At 47.2% G+C, this 17,465-nt stretch overlaps 1 protein-coding gene across 7 annotated transcripts in view; it reads left to right on the plus strand.

Annotated features, from left to right (window-relative positions):
* The window catches only part of LOC109645447 (nck-associated protein 5-like), a 104,401-nt gene that overhangs the window by 30,960 nt on the left and 55,976 nt on the right, over positions 1-17,465 (plus strand). For 5 of the 7 annotated variants that reach the window (XM_069520987.1, XM_069520986.1, XM_069520984.1 and 2 more), the window contains one exon: positions 1,888-1,961. In XM_069520987.1, the coding sequence (XP_069377088.1) occupies positions 1,888-1,961 (74 nt within the window). Of the gene's footprint in view, positions 1-1,887; positions 1,962-11,796; positions 12,352-17,465 lie in introns of those variants that run through there. The other 2 variants (XM_069520988.1, XM_069520991.1) reach the window with 1 other exon arrangement.

A 17,465-nucleotide genomic window follows, 5' to 3' on the forward strand; every position in this document is an offset into this window, starting at 1 on the left:
ACTAAACGCTACGTGTGTGATATTATTTCTGCACAGCGACCGAATTCATCCCCTCCGCAGCGAGGACATATTTTACAATTGATTGCCTGCTGCTGGAGCCAACACTAAATTTAACTTTGGGAGCTTAGCTGAGCGCTAATGGCCTTTCAGCTTGGGTTTGTTGCTGCATGCTTTTTGACTCACACATGGCTCTGAGGCAGCGACACTGTAAACTGGTCACGCTCCAAACTTGAAAGATTTGCATGAGTCAAAATGGATGAAGACAATAATGAATAAAGAGGAAATGTCCTGTTTGTGGTAAAATCGCATAAAGCGTGAGAGAGATTGGAAAATACGGCACCGAGCTGTTAAGCATCGATCTGTCGTCATGCTTTGGCGTTGGCGCTTTTTGCTTAATGGTTACCCAGAGTGCCCTTGACTGGCGACTCCGCAGGGAGCCTGGGCTTTTGCCACGTTCAACTGGCAAACTGGTGGCGACGGCAGCTTTCGAGTGGCAGTCTCCACAGGCGGAGCGAGGAGACAAAACAACTGCACTTACTGTATTTAGAGCAGCAGCTTCTGAACATCTGGTGTAGGTTGCTCTCAAGGCCACAGGTTAAAAAAAGCCCATGCAGTGATAACAGAAGTACTTTGAGTCTGGTCTGGACCTGACGATGTGTCACGGGGAGGTCAGAACCAGTCCAATCTTTACTCAGAGCAAATTATCAAACGTTAAGTATGAGAAACTGGAGGAGGTTATTTTTGAGGCTGTTTTTGTTTTGCAGTGTGTGAGATTCAGATTCTCAGTGTGGTTCCTCAGAAATCTATAACTATATCGTCACAATAAAACCCATTTGCATATGAGATCAAGCTCTTCCTTCTTTATTCACACTGTATCACAACGGGGGTTCTGGAAAAAGTTTAAAAAAAAAAAAAACAGGCGCAGTGTTTGTTTTTCGATTTCCCAGGATTTTATATTTCAGTGGCATCCAGAAGGGCTTTATCTCTGCCAGTGAATAATGAGATAAGTCAGATTCAAACAGAAATAGACAATATCAAAAAAAACTGAGCAAGGGGGGGGGGGCAGTACTTACAAAAAAAATAGTTTAAAGTCAAAACAGAGAACACAAACATCTCCCTGTTTTCCCTTTGGACTGAGATTCCTGGCCTAGTGACCTCTTCATGGGATTCCCCTTTATTTAATTTCGCTCTGCGAGCACATGACCGCAGTGTCTAAGAAATCAATGGAGAGCATCTGTCCCACTGAGATAACCGTTTACCCAGGAGATGCGTCGTGAGCTGTCAAGCTAACGTCTAATTAATTAGCCCTAAACTCAGCGTGCATGGATCCGACAGTCAGAACCGTTGTGTAGGTCTGAAAACCCAGATGGTTGAAGTGCAGTGTCTATGTGGCCTATTTTTTTAAAGCCGCCCCCCCCCCCCCCCTCCTCTCTCTGCCTCATGCAGTCGGACCACTAAGAGGCAAATCATTAGGCCAAAGCCAAGAAATCCTGACATCTGTTTTTCCCATTCCGCTCTCAGCCTGAGCTCATTTCGTCCGTGCTGTAACTCAGTAGCGCACGTTTTGTGAGTGCGGGCTATTCCCAGCTGACGTTACACACCTGGACTGGCTTCTGGGCCAGCCGTTAGAAGTTACCCAGAGGTGCTTCTGGAGTTACACGCAGAGATGACGAGACGCAGAATGAGAGACTGAACTGATTAATTGCACTGTTTGAAAAGTGGGTTTCTGCAGCGTAGGAAATACAGGAGTGCAGTCATGACGTTGATCAGCATCCGATGCATACACTTATTATTTATCTCACTTGGACAGAGACTTGAAATCATCTCCAATTAACGTTTGCCGAAAGACTCCACCGTTTACCCGCTTTTCTCGTCTCTCCCATGCAGGAATACATGGACGCCAACAAATGCATCAACGAGCTCCTCAAGCAGCTTGAGGACGAGCGCCGGAACGTGCGAAGGTAAGAGGTTCTCAAGACTTCTGGGCAGATGTTTTACTGCCTCAGGACATCAGCAGCTGTCTGCAATCCATTCCTGAACAGAGGCAGCGGAACAATGTTGTTTGGTTTCGAGCGCGAGACAAGCTTTGTACGCCGTTCCTGAGAAATGCTTTTTGTGCTGGAGGCTGACTAAAAAGTGGCGGACAAAGGGGAGACTCCGGGCCCAGTGTGGGGTTGACTGGGGGCATTTCTCATGGAGGTCCTTTTGCAGTGGATTTGCCCAGACAATGGGAATGAGGAGCTTATGGAGATGCCAATCTAATGACCTTGTCCCCTCCGTGCTCCTATCGTCCTTTAGCCCTTCCAGTGATGCACCGCCCCCGTTAGAAAAGAGAGACAATTTTTTAAACTTCACCCTCTTTTGTTCAGCCCTCGCTCCCTCTCAATGGAGCTGTATTCCCCAGCTCAAGTAATTTTCCCCCTGAGTGAGCAGAGAGGGGCTGGGGGTTGGACACAGGGGGATAGGGGTCTCGGGGTGGGTGGCTGTGGGGATGGATGACCACTGACCATCCCCTTTACTAGGCCAGGGCATCCCCTTAATAAAGGAAGTGATGTGTAAAGGAATGACCCTCCCCACCCCTCTTTATAAGACAGGGAAGTCATCTTCAGTGACACCCTCGGTGACCTAACAGCCACTTAGAATGACCACGGAGTCTTTGTGACCCACGTTTGGAGCCGAGGACCAGGTGAAAGCCTTGAACTTGTAGTGACTGGAGCTGTTGGATCTTGTTCATGTTTTCAGGCACAGTACAGTATTCGTTTATTTACCGTCAGAGGGATTAGTGTGAATTTCCCTGCATGACTGTGTTTGTATTCTCTTATTTAGACCTGAGACGTTTAGATTAGCAGATTACCAGCACCGGGGCCCAACAGTCCCCGTATCAAACCACATGCATATCCATCAGATCCAGATTTTTATTGAGATCTGCACCGAATTACACTCACTCATAATTAGCAGTCAGCCAAATCGTGCCCTCTTAGCGGTACCCGGGCCCCGCTTTGAGAACCCCTGCCCTAAATATGCCCTCTTCTTTCATCGAGATCCATTAATTACTCCCTGAGAAATCGGGGGGAAATGTCCAATCTGGATCCACCCCAAAAGTTAATGAGTTTTTTTTCTTGGCTCCTGTCCCATCCTTCAAATAGGTTTCGTGGAAATCCGTTTTCTGAAACCAACAGGGCGAAAGCGTAACCTCATTGGTGGTGGTGGTAAGCATAAGCAAGCTGCTTTAGTGAAATGCAGGGAGCGTGATGCAGAGGCATTGAGAGGTACCACTGCAGTAAACTCTGCATGGTTGAGATGCAACTTCCAGACGCCGTAAACAAACCAGTGCATGTTTAAGCTGTAGCGCTGCGCTTTGGAAAAGTCCCTCATCTTTGAAGCTCAGTTTTTTAGAAACAACATACCACCAGTGTTGTCCAATTCAGAGCGTCGACAGTGATAAATGACTTCACAAAGGCTTTTGTTGAGCTAAAACATAGACCGCGAGTCCGAAAAACGCCTCCTTCCCCTTATTAGGCAGCATCGCTCGACGCCGTCCATGTCTCCCTCCACCCCTCAGAATATGGGGCCCATCAATCCGTCAAGAGGAGAAAGAGAAGCTCTTACATTCCTCTAGTTCTCTGCATCCCTGCGTCATGACCCAGTGACCCACTGCATTCATGTCTCTCATTGTACCGTATTATAGGGTAGTTTCACACCGCTCAAGTACACAGATTGGACAAATATGACTTCTTTTTAGGGCCGGACTGCTTTTCTGTGTCGCTGAGGTTTATCAGATATACCCATCAAATAAAAATGTGACTTGGCTTTTTCTTTGTTGTGGTTAGTTTTTTTTAATTCTGAGGCCGTTCTATAACTTTAAAAGAAATGATAGTAGTTTAGTAAATACTCTGTCTGGGTCACAAGTCTGTAAAATCTGCAAAAGATGGCTTACGTAGCTTTTACAGACATTTTGATGTGTTTCCCTTTGAGCCTGAATCTGCAGATATGATTTTGTTCAACTGTAGAAGCTTGGATTGTATCCTTCACATCCTCCAGCCCCTCGCACTCTGCCGCAGCATCATCGCTCGGCGGAGCACAAAACCCCAGTGGGATGCAGGCCGAGCTTTTCCCGCAGCCTCTATTCAACCAGAGCACGTCTTTGACAGAGGGAAACAAAAGCTCCACGGCAGAGTGTCAACATCAGATGCAGCAAATCCAAATTTGGCAGCGTCAGACAGAGCATACAGTAGGACGCTGACCTCGGGTTGCCAGTTATTCATCATTCTCATTAAACATAATTAAATGTCTTTTTTAAGCCCCACGATGTCGTCACGTGTTCAGGAAGATGCTCAGTGAGTTTATTAAAGATTTCTGCTCAGCGACAGACGTGTTGCAGAGACATACGGGCGCTCTCCAGCTCCTAAACGGCATGACGGGCGGGGAGTGAGTTTGCATGACCTCTTTCTGACAAGCTGCTGCGTCAAGGCACCGTGACTGTGTAATCTTCCCTGTGGATTAAAACAATGTCGATTAGATTTTTCTATCTCTGCTTCCACACGTTTTCCCACTGTTGACATGTCGCTGTGCTGAGCTGGTGTTTGTGTTTCCCCTGAATCTTCTCCTGACCTCGTTTTTAGCGGGAGTGGAGCGTGGCGCCGGTGGCCCGAAGCCGGCCTCACCTGCCATTCTCTCTCTGCCGGAGCAGATGGCGTTTGTCTGTGACCCTTTCCACACCTTGTCCCACACTTGAACGAGATGAGGAGGGTGTCCGGCCGTGGGTGGGGAGGTGAGGAAGGGGGCAGGCGTGGGACTCAGCTGGAGATCCTCCAGGCTTGGGACAGGTTGCGAGGAGCAGGCGGCTGCAGCTGCCGGAAGGACATTAGCAACGACATCTGCTGATCAATAAGCTATTTGTCATGTTCATGGAGCAGCGTAGCTTGGAAGACAGCGGAGATAGAGAGTGGAGGTCAGCTCAGATGAGCGCTCAGCTGAGGGATTATTGATAATAGGACTTTCTTTGTGTAAGTGAATTTGCCTGTAACTGCTCGACATGTCTGTCCATTCGTCCTTCAGACGAGGGGAGGGTTGAGATTTTGCGGAGTTTGTCCGTAATAAGAATAAATCCCTCTGTATCATTATTAACAGCGTGTTTAAGCCACAAATCACTTTCTATTTTTTGGTCGATTGGAATTAAAAAACCCTTTGAGAGACTTTGAGCGATCCCCAAATTTTTAATTTGGAGGACGCCGATGAGAGAAAACGTCCTTGCTCTCTCTCTGAGGACGGTGAGGTCGGGCGAGAGAATAAACACGCGGGTGTTTACACATGAGAGGAAAAAGACCACAGGAGCGCCCGGCTGGGGAACAGTGTTACAAATCTGGACCTTGCTGATGTTACTACAAGGCATATCTGGCCTCAAAGACGCCTGTGTGCTGCCGGCGGTCTGAGCAACATGAAAGGCTGTAATCCTCCGCTGAAGTATGCGGAGAGGCCTGTTCTGTCGACGAGGAGGTGGTTAGGGTTCAGCCTCCCGCAGACGCCCCGAGGAGCCGCCGTCTCGGTTGGACGAGAGCCATGCATTTTACAACTTTAATTGGATAAGTTGACCAGTCTAATGCAATAATTTGATCACGCTAAGCTCCAAAGAGATCTCATACGCTCCCAGAGTATATTTGTGTGCCCTCTGAAGTGAATGACTTCGCCTAATCCGTCCATTAGAGGTCACTTTATGGCCCAGGAGTCCAGACTCAAGGAAATATCTCAGAGGAACCGTCAGCGGGTAAATAAATCAGTCTGTGAGGACTTCATTTGAGCCTGCAGGCACTGGTGGAATTTGATATTTGGACCATTTTAAAATCAGTTGATTATTTTGATTATGTGTTTTCCATAATGAGAAAAGCTTGAGTAGAAACAGCAGCGAGTCATGTGTGCTATCCGTAGACATCTTGTAAATAAAGATGAACGACACAGCTTCACTTCATCCCAACATCTAGAAATTGAGCCAGAATATCGCGGCTATGAACGCTGCGATCTCGCAGCAGTGATCGGGGATGGAGCCGATCATCAAATAATGACTTTCTCCTTATACACAGTCTATCTGTAATTAGCAAAAAGCAGTTAGCATCTACGAGAGCTCGTCTGACTCTTGATCTTTACCACACTTGTCAGTGACGACTTAACCGCGAACGTTGGTGATGATGAACTCCCTGAAGCAATTAGCGAAGGAGGCGACACCGCCGATTCACTAAGTCTGGGGGACGCGCACTCGATTCCCCTGGTCCTGTAAACGCCAAACGCTGCGGCCACTGATTCATGTGCAAACCCCAGACCAGAGTAAAAAATATACGTGCATCAGTTTTATGGAGCTTATGAGAGGAGGAGGTTAATCGAATGGGTTAATGAAGCTTTTTATTGATGCTCCCTCAAGGTCGTTTCGTTGCGGAGCTGCATTCCCATGCACGATGCTAAAATAGTGATATGCACCGGCTGCTCCACAGGCACCACCTCCCTCTCCACATATCAGTCACCACAAGCCTTTATGTTTCTGATGCAGTCAAGGTTAAGTATGAAGCTAAGCAGCTGTCTGCTGCACTTATTCTCGGACAAAAATGACGACACTTAGCATAATGGATATTTCCTCTCCCTGCAGATGAAGTGGAGTAAACAACTTTATACAGAAGGGAGGTTATTATCATCCCTGAGCATTTGTTTGTCAGTTTGTCAGCAGGGTCATGGAATAACTGAAGAACTCCAAGAAACATTACATTTTAAGCCGAATCAAGGAATCTTTTTTTATCACTTCACCAATTTGTCAGAGAATAATTCATGAATCCTCATGAAAACAATCAGGCACGTTTACAGGACTGGCCCTCGGTGGACGTATGAACCGCTGTAGTTGTTCCCGAGGTTTCACAACATGTACGTGTGGTGTTTAAAAGGATTTGTGACATGTATTCTCTCCATTTGGATTGAATGGGGGGCATTATCTGCATTCCTAGAGGCAATTAGCTGTGTTTAAGTGCTGAGTCTTTGGGGGGCTCGTTTAATAGCTAATTAAAATGGTTTCTCCAAGTGAGTTCTCAGACTCCCATTTGAAATTCTTGCACTTAAATTATGCATTAGCCCAGAATATTATTATTTTTTTAATCTGATTTCAGTCGTTTGCTGTTATCAGTTCGATTAAACGAAGGTTCACACAGCATCCAGGTCTGTTAACTTCACTTGACTTCCTCCATTGTGCAATGAAAGGATTTTTTAATCAAGATAAGCTCAGGGAGAATTTGCAGTGACTCCCTTTGTGCTCATGAAAGCGTGCAGTTATTTTGACTCATACCTGGTGCACAGCCCTCAGGAAAACATCCTCGCTTCAAGATAAGAGAAGCAGTAGGTCCTTGTGTGGTTTTCTTTGTTGATGGATCCTTGTGTGGTTCGTCTTGTTGATGGATCCCGTGTAGCTTTAGCTGGTGGAAGTCACAGTGGTTTCATCCACGCTATTTACCTCCTGCTCAGGGCTCCGTGGAAAACATCCTCTCGTCTCTGTGAGGAAACAGGAAGGGCTGAAAATTGGGTCCGCTAACGGTTTCTAAAAGCGAATGATCGAGACCACCGCTGGAGTAAGACGACACGGTGCCACTAAGAGACACAACAGTACAAGATGATGCTGGATAGATGATTACAGCTGCTGAGAACATGAACTTTAATTAAAGAAAAGGATGCAGGACAGTATATATATCGTATTTATTAGCTTCTACACTGAATTTTACAATATACACACACTTGATTTTGATTTTTTTGACAAAAAAATGTGAGAGGAAACCGCAGCACATCAGTATTTTTAGAACATTTCCAGTAACTGTACCACTGAGAAAGAGGATACCACTGAGATTACCACATAATAGTCTCATTTATTTACTGTAATCACACGAGGAGCGTGAAAGCGTTTTATAATATTAAATTGAGATTAATTAAAGATGAACTCCATCAGTGTAAATCCTGCTCATTCCAGACTTGACAGCTTGAAGCACTTCCTGCGTTCCTCGCTGATGTCGGTCTGGACCGCCGTCGTTCCGCCCCCTGTCCCTCTGACTAATGAAACGTGACAGAGGTGCATTATCGCCTTCATTGTGTTTCACACTTCATTCTGCTGCTCTGATGTTAAACAACACACGTAGACGCTCACTAATGCACACACATGGTCCCTGTAGGGGCTCGTGCAGCGTGACACATCATGTGCGTTCTGTGGATCCTGACCAGGCGTGTGTTGGGTAAACAGTTTGGCGTTTCCTCTGCTCGTCTTGATGCAGAAAACTCCCCCTTCCAAAAAACACAGTCTAGCCATGTTGACAGCTAAATATCTCGTCCCTCTGATGTGTTTCCAGACGTTTTCACACCCCTCACTTTTCCTTGACATTAAATGGCTGTTCTCAAGACGCTCGTCGAAACTCAAACGACTAATTGTCGGGAAGGAAACAAACGTTTTTTCTTCTTCTCCTCCTCCTCCTGTGTGATTAACGTCGGACTCGGAACACACACCTAGATGGCGGAATCGGCCGGTGGAGTAATGAGCTCAAGTGACACATGCCGGCCTCTGGTCACTCATCTGTGATCAAGCTGCAGGGGATTAATGTCAGGGAGGAAACGTGTGGCTGACGGCTGGAGCCTGGGACATTCCACCAACAGGATGTTTGTACCTTGGTACTTCCATTTTGTGCAACTCTGTGTATTTTAAAGGGAAATTATTTAATTTCCACCTCCCTACGTTTATTTTATGGCTCCAGTTTCAGATTTCACGTTCAAAACATATGATAAACTCATAAAACGACAGATTGAAACAGATTAAAGTGTTCAACAGCCTAAAGCTCTTGAATTTAGCTCCATCTGGACAAGCTATAACATTCACATGCACATATTAATGTAATGCGTCCGTCTGAAAGGACCAGATCTTCAGAATCATGCATTTTAAGCCACTAACGATGGTGTTTAACGGTTTCTGGAGAGACATTCGTCTAAAACGTATTCAACAATATTACATTTGTACACAAAGTTGAAATCACACAACATAGTAAAGAGGATTCTACTTCCGTTCCCACCACTGCAGACACACGACCCAACCGAGAGCGTCCCTCTAGCCCAGGCCGCTCTGCTCTGCAGCTCAAAGGTGCTTACACTCACACGTTTCCTGTGCATGTGCACAAACATACACTTTGCACAACCAAAACCACGAGCATCCCCCTTCTCCCACAACACCCTGCACCAAAATCCGTATCGACCCGCCGTCCCTCCAGCCACTGTCCCAGCACCATCCTGTCTCCTTCCCTACACCCCCACACCTCCTCTCTGTGGAATGCTAACCTAGCTTGTGTGTGTGTGTGTGTGTGTTTGCATGCGTGTGTGTGCGACAGTAGTGGAGCCAGGCTGGCTGTGTGGGCGGCCGAGTGTTTCCAAACAGTGGAATCTGTCACTGACACCCCTGGCAGAGCAATAAGCAGCGCCTTAATGAGCTCAGCAGATCACTCAGCGCACAGAGTGGACGCACACACACACACACACACACACACACATGGGTCAGATTGCCAAATACAAGTTACATGTTTTGAAATCTGTAACATGATCAATTGGATAAGAAACAGATATGTCATTTAATCAGAGTACCTATTGGTTACTTCAAAATAAAACATGTTTCACTTCATGCTAACAAAAAGGATGCAGCCACAAATATTGTTTTTGCTCTGATGTGCAAATTAAATAGAGAGAATTAAAATAAAGCAGATAATAGATTGATAGATAGATTGCGGCGATGCAGGAGACCAATTGATTTTGTTCTACGCGGCACATACTGCGGAGGTTCCTGTGTTGTGTGTGCAGCAATAACAACAACAGAAACAACTACATATGCACACACTCAGTGCAAACACACACACACACACACTCATTACTCGGTTAAAATGGAAGAAAACAAAGCTAAAGAAACAAACACTGCCTGTTTCCTCATTAGGAGACAGAGGAGGATGCTGGGAAAGAAGCGCACCACTATTTCTGACACCGTCGCCCTCGCCGCCAAGCTCCGCTGAGTGTGTCACCCTGCGGACTGGAACCATCGCTCAGGGAGTCGTCGTGTTGAGTGAATTAGAAGTGAAGGCTGCCTCCATATTTCTTGATTACAGCACATATGTAAGTGTTAGTGATGACTCAGCTCTTCATTTGTCTTTTAGACAATAGTGTCCAATTGGAGACCACCTGCTCTTAGAATCGAATCACGCTGTTTCCATATTCAGATCCCCCTGCGAGACAGCTGCGCTTATGATAAACTCGATTACCCCTCTGCATGACACGCGCAATAATCAGCCGTCATGAATCTTTCTGAGTTTTATGATGACAAATGGGAACCAGCTTTACGACACATCTGATAACGAGAATGTGACGTGAAATAATCCTCATCCCTGCATGTTTATCTCCCCCCCTTCCCCTCGTCTTTTAAGTTTTCCAGCCCACTCCTCGACGCTCCGTTCTCCTGCAAACTAATTTTCTCACATGCTCAGTGTCATCGAGGACATTAGTGACAGTGAATGTCGGGTAAAGTGGCAGTGATGGCCCCGGCTGTAAGTCAGCCCCGGCCTTTCTTCCCCCTCTTTAACTGAGCGCTCCTGTCACTGGGACCCTTTTAATTCCCCCTTTCACCCCTCCGGTGCCCGCCCCCTCTCGCACTGGTCCTATTGGGGAGCAGACAATAGAGAGCGCACCCCCTCCTCGTCCTCTTCATCCTCCTCCTCTCATCTCCCCCGGCCCTCGCAGGCGTCCCTGCCCGGTCGAGGCTGTGGGCTCCAGGCTGCAGTTTGTCACAGCCATTCAGCTGAGACTGATTGTGATTGCAGCAGATGGGCTGGAGCCCGGTCCATCGCTCGGCCCATGCAGGCTCGACCCGAGCACTTCTCTCCCTCTCTCTCTCTCTTTCTCTCTCAACCTTTTCACTTTCTGTCCTTCGCTCTCTTGATCTTCATCTCCTCCTCGGTTGCCCCCCGTCTGCCTTTTGTCGGTGGCTGCTCTTTCTGTCTCTTGTTTTCCACGTCCAAGCTAAAACAGGCAGCCAGTGTTTTTTTTCAGATGTAGAGCGGCACAAACAGAGAACTTCTGAAATGCTGCTGGCCCCGTTTTTACATGATGAACGATGACGTAGAGTCTGCATTTTACTTTTCGACCACTGCTGCTTCACGTTTGTAGCCGAGCTCATTTTAGTTTGACAACTCTGTGTTCAAATAAACACGTAGTCGTATGGAGGTGGTCTCACACGTGTGTGGAGGGTGTACAGAGACTCCACCGTGTGTTTTTAGCATCTAACCAGCACACGGCCTAATTGTGCTTCTGTTAATTGAAAAGCATCTGAGAATACTTCTTGCACTGTCAGAATGGGGATGACTGCACACCCCCCCCTGCATGCAACATTAACCCAGGTTTTTCTTTCTTTCCTTATTTTTTCCCGTAATAACTTCCATGAATCCTCTTTTTCAAGGAGACTGAAACTTTATTTGTCTTAATTTGTGCACAGTCATAACTTTTCCGTTTACATGTGCTTGATTCCTCGGTCTCTTCCTCTGTTTTTATAAAGAGTCCAGTTATTGGAACATCACAAGCTGGCTGCCGCTTGCCTGTTCACGTCCCCTTGTTGGAGTTAAACCCCCCTCGACACTGTTGTCACAAAAAACTCCTCCTCCTCCTCCTCCTCCTCCTACCCCTCCATACAAACCCCCACCCCAACCTCTCCTCTCCTCCCCTGAGGAAAGAGCCACCTTCAGAGAGGCAGCAGCGCAGCCTTCTCCCTGAACACATGTTTAACGTCCCGCAAACCCGAGGAGGAGGGACGCAGTCAGAGAGCTGGGGAGAGAGACAGGACTGAGAGGAGAGGAATATTCTGAGGAAACATAAAGCCAGGAGGCGGGGAGGGTGGCCGGGGAGGGAGGGGAGGCACACACAGCGTTCTGTGTGTGAAGAGGAGCCTCAGAGCGTGTGTGTATGTGTTAGTGAGAGGAAGCGTAGCACAGAGGGAGAGCGTACGTAGCGTGAAGGAAGAGCAGCGACCGGGAGAGTCAATGCATGTTGCCAGATTGAGAGAGACAGGGAGCGGTGAGGAGCCGGAGACAGGGAGGCGAGGATCCTGAGAGACGACGAGAGAGGGAACGGGGAGGAGAGGCAGTGTCAGTGGAGTGGAGAGGCAGTCAGGGAGCGGTGTGGAGCCGGCACTGCTGCATTGTGGATGTAAACTTTATCATCTGCGGGATCAGCGGGGTAGCAGCTGCAGAGCAGGAGGGAAGCGTGTTGGTGGATTACCATGTGTGTCCTCTGAACGCACCAGGATGCTGCATCTCCAGCAGGGTAAGAGGCTGCACGCGTGACGTGACCGAGATGTGCAACTGCACCATTTCACTGTCTCATTGATTCTCCTTCTTTTACGTGTGCCAGATTTCTACACAGATTTCTGCTTTTGCTCAATTCAAGGATGGTTTATGATTGTTTCTTCCGGCTGCACCTCCTTCAGCTGTCTTTACATAGAGGGGAGCACATTTCTCATATCAGCAGTGCTCACATGTGCAGGAGATGATGTTTGATTCACACTGAGCCAGTTGCAGGAAGGGAATCACATGTCTTGTTGTTAGTGGCAACAGCATGGAGCCGGTTTCCTGCGTAAAAAAAAACACTTGATCCTGATTGATAACAGAGGGAACAGATACCCGTCGTTTGAGGTGAAACAATCCAGCGTTGCAGGGGATTTGTATGTGCAGGAATGTATGGTTCCCCTCCCTCTTCTCTCTTTTCTTTCCTCACACTCTCTCTCTCTCAGGCAGATTAAGATTTTCTATCCAGCCCACTAATCCTCGGCTGAAACGACCGGTGCTGAATTGGGTGTGTGGATGCAGCTAAGTGCTGGAGAATATGTATCATGTCACGATGGCCAGCTTCTCCGCAGCTCAGTGCGGCGTTAAGTGCTGCAACGATTGCGTCCAGAAGTCACAGCAGGTCAGAGGTGGAGGGTTTCCTCAGCGTCAGCCATATTTACAGTATTAAACGCACAGGATGCCAATTGTAGGACGCTGGCTTTATATTTGTGGCTGGATTTGTTATCTCTAAAAACAGAGCTGAGAGGGAACATGGAAACAAGGGCATGGGAGGTATCATCTCTGCTGTCACAGAGCCAGAGAGAAATGCCATTCTGTCTTTTTTCTGAGCTTGAGCTGAGGTTTTTTTATGCCCTGGGAACGAGTGCTTCCCAACATGAGATCAGAAAATAGCAGCTGCCATGTACTGGGTGCTTTATAGCTGGAAACGCTGGAGAGTAAAGTACCAGAGCCAGTTTAGTTCGCTGACCTTTGACCTTCTACTGAAACTTTCAGTATATATAAAAAACGTATATGTTAAAAAACTTCACAAACAAAATCGTAATAAAATAGCACCACCCTGAAAACCTGACGGGTTTTTTAAGAACTGACAGAATCGCTAACATTGCAAAAACTTTTAATGTCTCAGTTCCTGAAAAAGAACATTTCACTTTCATTGTAAATCATTTTCCCTAAACTTCACGAAAAACAGACTTTTATGCAAAAAGGGTTTGAGAACCACTGTCATAAACCAGGTTTCATTATCAACAACCACGTGTCTCATCATCTTTGAGAGCTATTTATTTTTGCATTGCATCCCGTAGTGCACTAAATGCACAGTTCACATGCACTTTAATGATTAATCTCCTGTATCGACTGACACCAGCCTCTGAACCACGGCAGACGTCCATCAAATATTTATTTCCATTTTCACGTTTTTGGGATTTTATGCACAACAGCAATCACCATTACTAACCGGAGGCTCCACTTCATCCTTTTGTTCGAGTTTGGACCTTTAGAGCTTTGATTTAGAGCAGAGCAGCAGCCGCTGACATCATCCCGCCGCCAGGGCAGATGTGTTGCTGCGCTGGGCAGTTGGAGCCCTTCACCCTCTGAAACCTACCTGGGGATTATTTGATAAGAGGATTGCCAAGTGGAGGGATTTGATTTTATAGAATTAAAACTGTAATTCTCTCCACGGCGCGGCCATTTCTCCACTTTATTACTTCCTCCCTGCTGCCGTGTTCTCGTTTCACCAACAAGTTCCATTACCGCGTCACGTGTCCCCCCGCGGTGAGAGCGGTGTTTGAATTAAAAGTCACGGGACTCTGTGTTTAAGTGGAGTGACGTTTGGACAGGAATCTGTTTGTTTGTTAGATTTTCATCAGTTACAGCAGAAAGTGTGCACTGGGAGGTTTTGGATGCCAGTTGGCGTTATTAGTCATAATCGAGATCCAAAACACGAACCTGCTAATAATGAAGACGACGGAGCAGAACATGGTGACGTGTGCTTGTCATATCTCACTCCTCTACATCCGATTCTCCTCCTCCCCTTTTGTCTGCTCTGTATTCGCCGACCCTCAGCTTGCGTATTGGTTTGAGGTCAAACTGAATTACTGAGGAATGTTCCTCCCTTCAATGTCCGCACCATTGGGCCCCAGCATGGGAGCACTTCCCCTTCATTGGCAGCCAGGGGACTTTCATTTTGAAGGAGGTGGGAGAGTATGGATGGAGGTTGGTGGGGGGGGGGGTGGTCTCCTTCCATACAACTTTCCCATGTGATTCCCTCTGTCTCTGCAGCGTTCATCGGCACCGCGGAGCTGCGAGCCAGAGCAGCCTGTTTAATGATGTGTACGTGTGAGGCACATCTCAGGATCTCGGCAGCCTGAGCCTTGTTGAGACGCTCTGCCTCTGTGACTGCAGGCCATCCAGCTCAATTAAAGCTCCTCTGAATGCATTCCTCCCCTCAGCCTACTCTACATTTATCTCCCCCCACTAGCTCCACGTGGGAACTCTAAAAACAGCCACAGTCTTGCTCAGACCTCAGGGGCTGGCAGGAACCTGTTTTTGTGAATCTGCGAATCAGGCTGTGTGTTTTTTTTTTTTTTTTATTCATAGTAAACACCCAGAACACATCATGTCCCAGCTCAAGCCGCGTTCTCTCTGTTTCAAACGCTAACAAGTTGGAAATCAAGAGGAATGGGACTATCAGATGTCTCCGGCTTAACTCGGAGTAATGTCACTCAGGGAAAAAAACATAAAGTTTAATGGTCTGAAACAATTTATCACCAATAAAAAGCTTTTATTTGGGAGCTATCAGCGGCTTATTGCATCCACTGTTTTTGCCCGGAGACAAAGCTTTGCCCAGACACCCTCGCCGCCGACTGCTCGGTGATGTCATTGGAGCATTTTTGTGGTTTTTAAATGGATGAACTGGCCTCCATGTGAGTTCACCAAGGTGCAGAGATTTGAGGGCTGTTTTTGCAGTTAGTGCCTCACGTCCAGTTGTTTATATCTCTCGTATTCCCACCTCGAAAACCTCAGTGTTTCAGTTCTTGGGAGGAAAAAGGAAAAATCCCCAAATTGGATTTGTTTTTAGGTCATCGTTCTGCATGCCGACAGTTTATGAGAGTTGTTGTCCTTGTTTACCACCCACAGCTGACACACTTTCACAGACACATGCATCTCACATGTCTAGATGAAAGCAGTCAAAGCCCGCTGTGTGGGCCTCCCCTCTTATTTCATATTTCTGTCACGGTGATGCAGCGTGATCCGTTTACGAGGTCGGAGAGAGAGGGGGGGTCGGCGTTGTATTTGTGGTCGTGTGGGAAAGGGAATGTCAACAAACTCCAGCTCCCTACTTTCTTGGCTGTAAATCAGTGGATAACAGCGGGAGAATCATCCAGTGGCTGCAGGAGACGCTCACCTTCATGCAGTAAAACTCTTCTTCAAACACCCCTCTGTTTTCTCCAAGCCATTTGGTCGCACTCTTTACTTAGAGGGACTCACAATGAGCACAGTAACTTTTAATTACCTGATTACCAGCATGCCAGAGCGCCAGGACGAGGACGCCATGGCGATGTGCGCCTGTGACTTCTCAGAGGACGTGGAGGAGAGAACTGCTTTCACCGTCTTCCTGCGGATCTTTTGATTAAAATGCATCAGCGAGAAGGTTGTTTGGACAATTTTCCGGTTGTCAATCAAAGAAACTGCGAGTTAAATCGAGTGATGCACCAAGCTGAACGTGTGATTCCTGCAGAACAGATTCATTTATGACTTCTGCACTCATGCACCCAGCAGCGAAGATGTCAGCCCCTTGGCTCGAGTGCTCCGGTTTACCATACTTTTGTCTCTATTGTATGTGAAGCGGCCGTTTGTCCGCCTCTGTAAAGACCTACTGTTTGCCCCCCCCTCTCTGAAAACGATGTGTTGACAGCCGCTGTAAAACACCCGTAGCCTTTGCACAGTTTCCATGAGTCAGCAGAACCTTCTAGTGTTACGGTACAGTAGTAAACGTGAGTCCCTGCTCAATTACTTCAACGCAGGCCAGGCAGGGTGTGAAACACAGAACAATGCGTGGAACATGTGACTGGGATATGATGTGTGGGGGCTTTTTCAACACGGGGGCCCGTGGATGCTGCTAGATTTGCATTTATTAAACAGGAAGAGACGTTGTTAGCATCTTTTCTCTCAGGTCATTGATGCAGGATTCAGCTGATGCCTGCTGTTCCCTCTTCACCTGTGTCGTCTCCGGTCGTCGTTTCTGCATCACACCCATCTGATATTCTCCACACTCCCCATTTAATTCATTTGAAGGTTCCCATCCTAACTTACAGAGAACTGCAGCGGGTCACGTCAGACAGTTCCTAATCGTCTTCACTTTACGCTTGAGCTCGAGAGCACCTCCTCCCCCACACGTATGATTTATCACCAGATGACTGTGACTGTGGCCTCAGACACGATCAGACGACACCACGTGCGATCAAGTAAATCACAAACATACCCGAGCAGAAGCACAATTCCTGCAAAGGGAAAAACAAGCTTTGTTTATCGCAGGTAAACTCTTAAATCACGAGGTAATTGTAGTCCAGAGTGAAGGGCGCTTTACTTAAAGTCAATTATGTCGGGAAACAAGCTCGTCAACCATCGCTGGAAAAGCTTAAACACACACTCTGGATTATTACCTGTTGGAATGTGGCTGTGAATTTGTGATTTCACAACAAGGTGTGTCTGGATGAATGTTTTTTTTTTTTTTTGCTCAGTCTCTTATCTTCTTCATATCTGCAGTTGTTCAGGTCCAGCGACTGTGAAGAGTCATCTCTCTTTTATGTTTTGGACATAAAAGATTCAGAAACTGTGTGAGTGTGTGTGTGCGTGTCTCCGCCCGAGTGTTTGTACATGTTTGTTCATCCGTGTGTTTGTGAGTTCCCCCCAGTGTGTTGGCGTCTAGCCCCGTCCTCGTTCTCCCTGCACCGCGCCGGTGAGTAAACCCTCTCGACAGACAGGCGGGTGCTGCAGCCATTTTTAAAGCACATCTGCTCGCTCGCGACGTTTCTTTTCGTCTGGACAGGAATGCGTCTGTGGTTTGGAAACAATTGAGGTCAGACCCCGCGC

The sequence above is a fragment of the Paralichthys olivaceus genome, chromosome 24 (genome assembly GCF_024713975.1).
Source record: "Paralichthys olivaceus isolate ysfri-2021 chromosome 24, ASM2471397v2, whole genome shotgun sequence".
Classification (NCBI taxonomy): Eukaryota; Metazoa; Chordata; class Actinopteri; order Pleuronectiformes; family Paralichthyidae; genus Paralichthys; species Paralichthys olivaceus.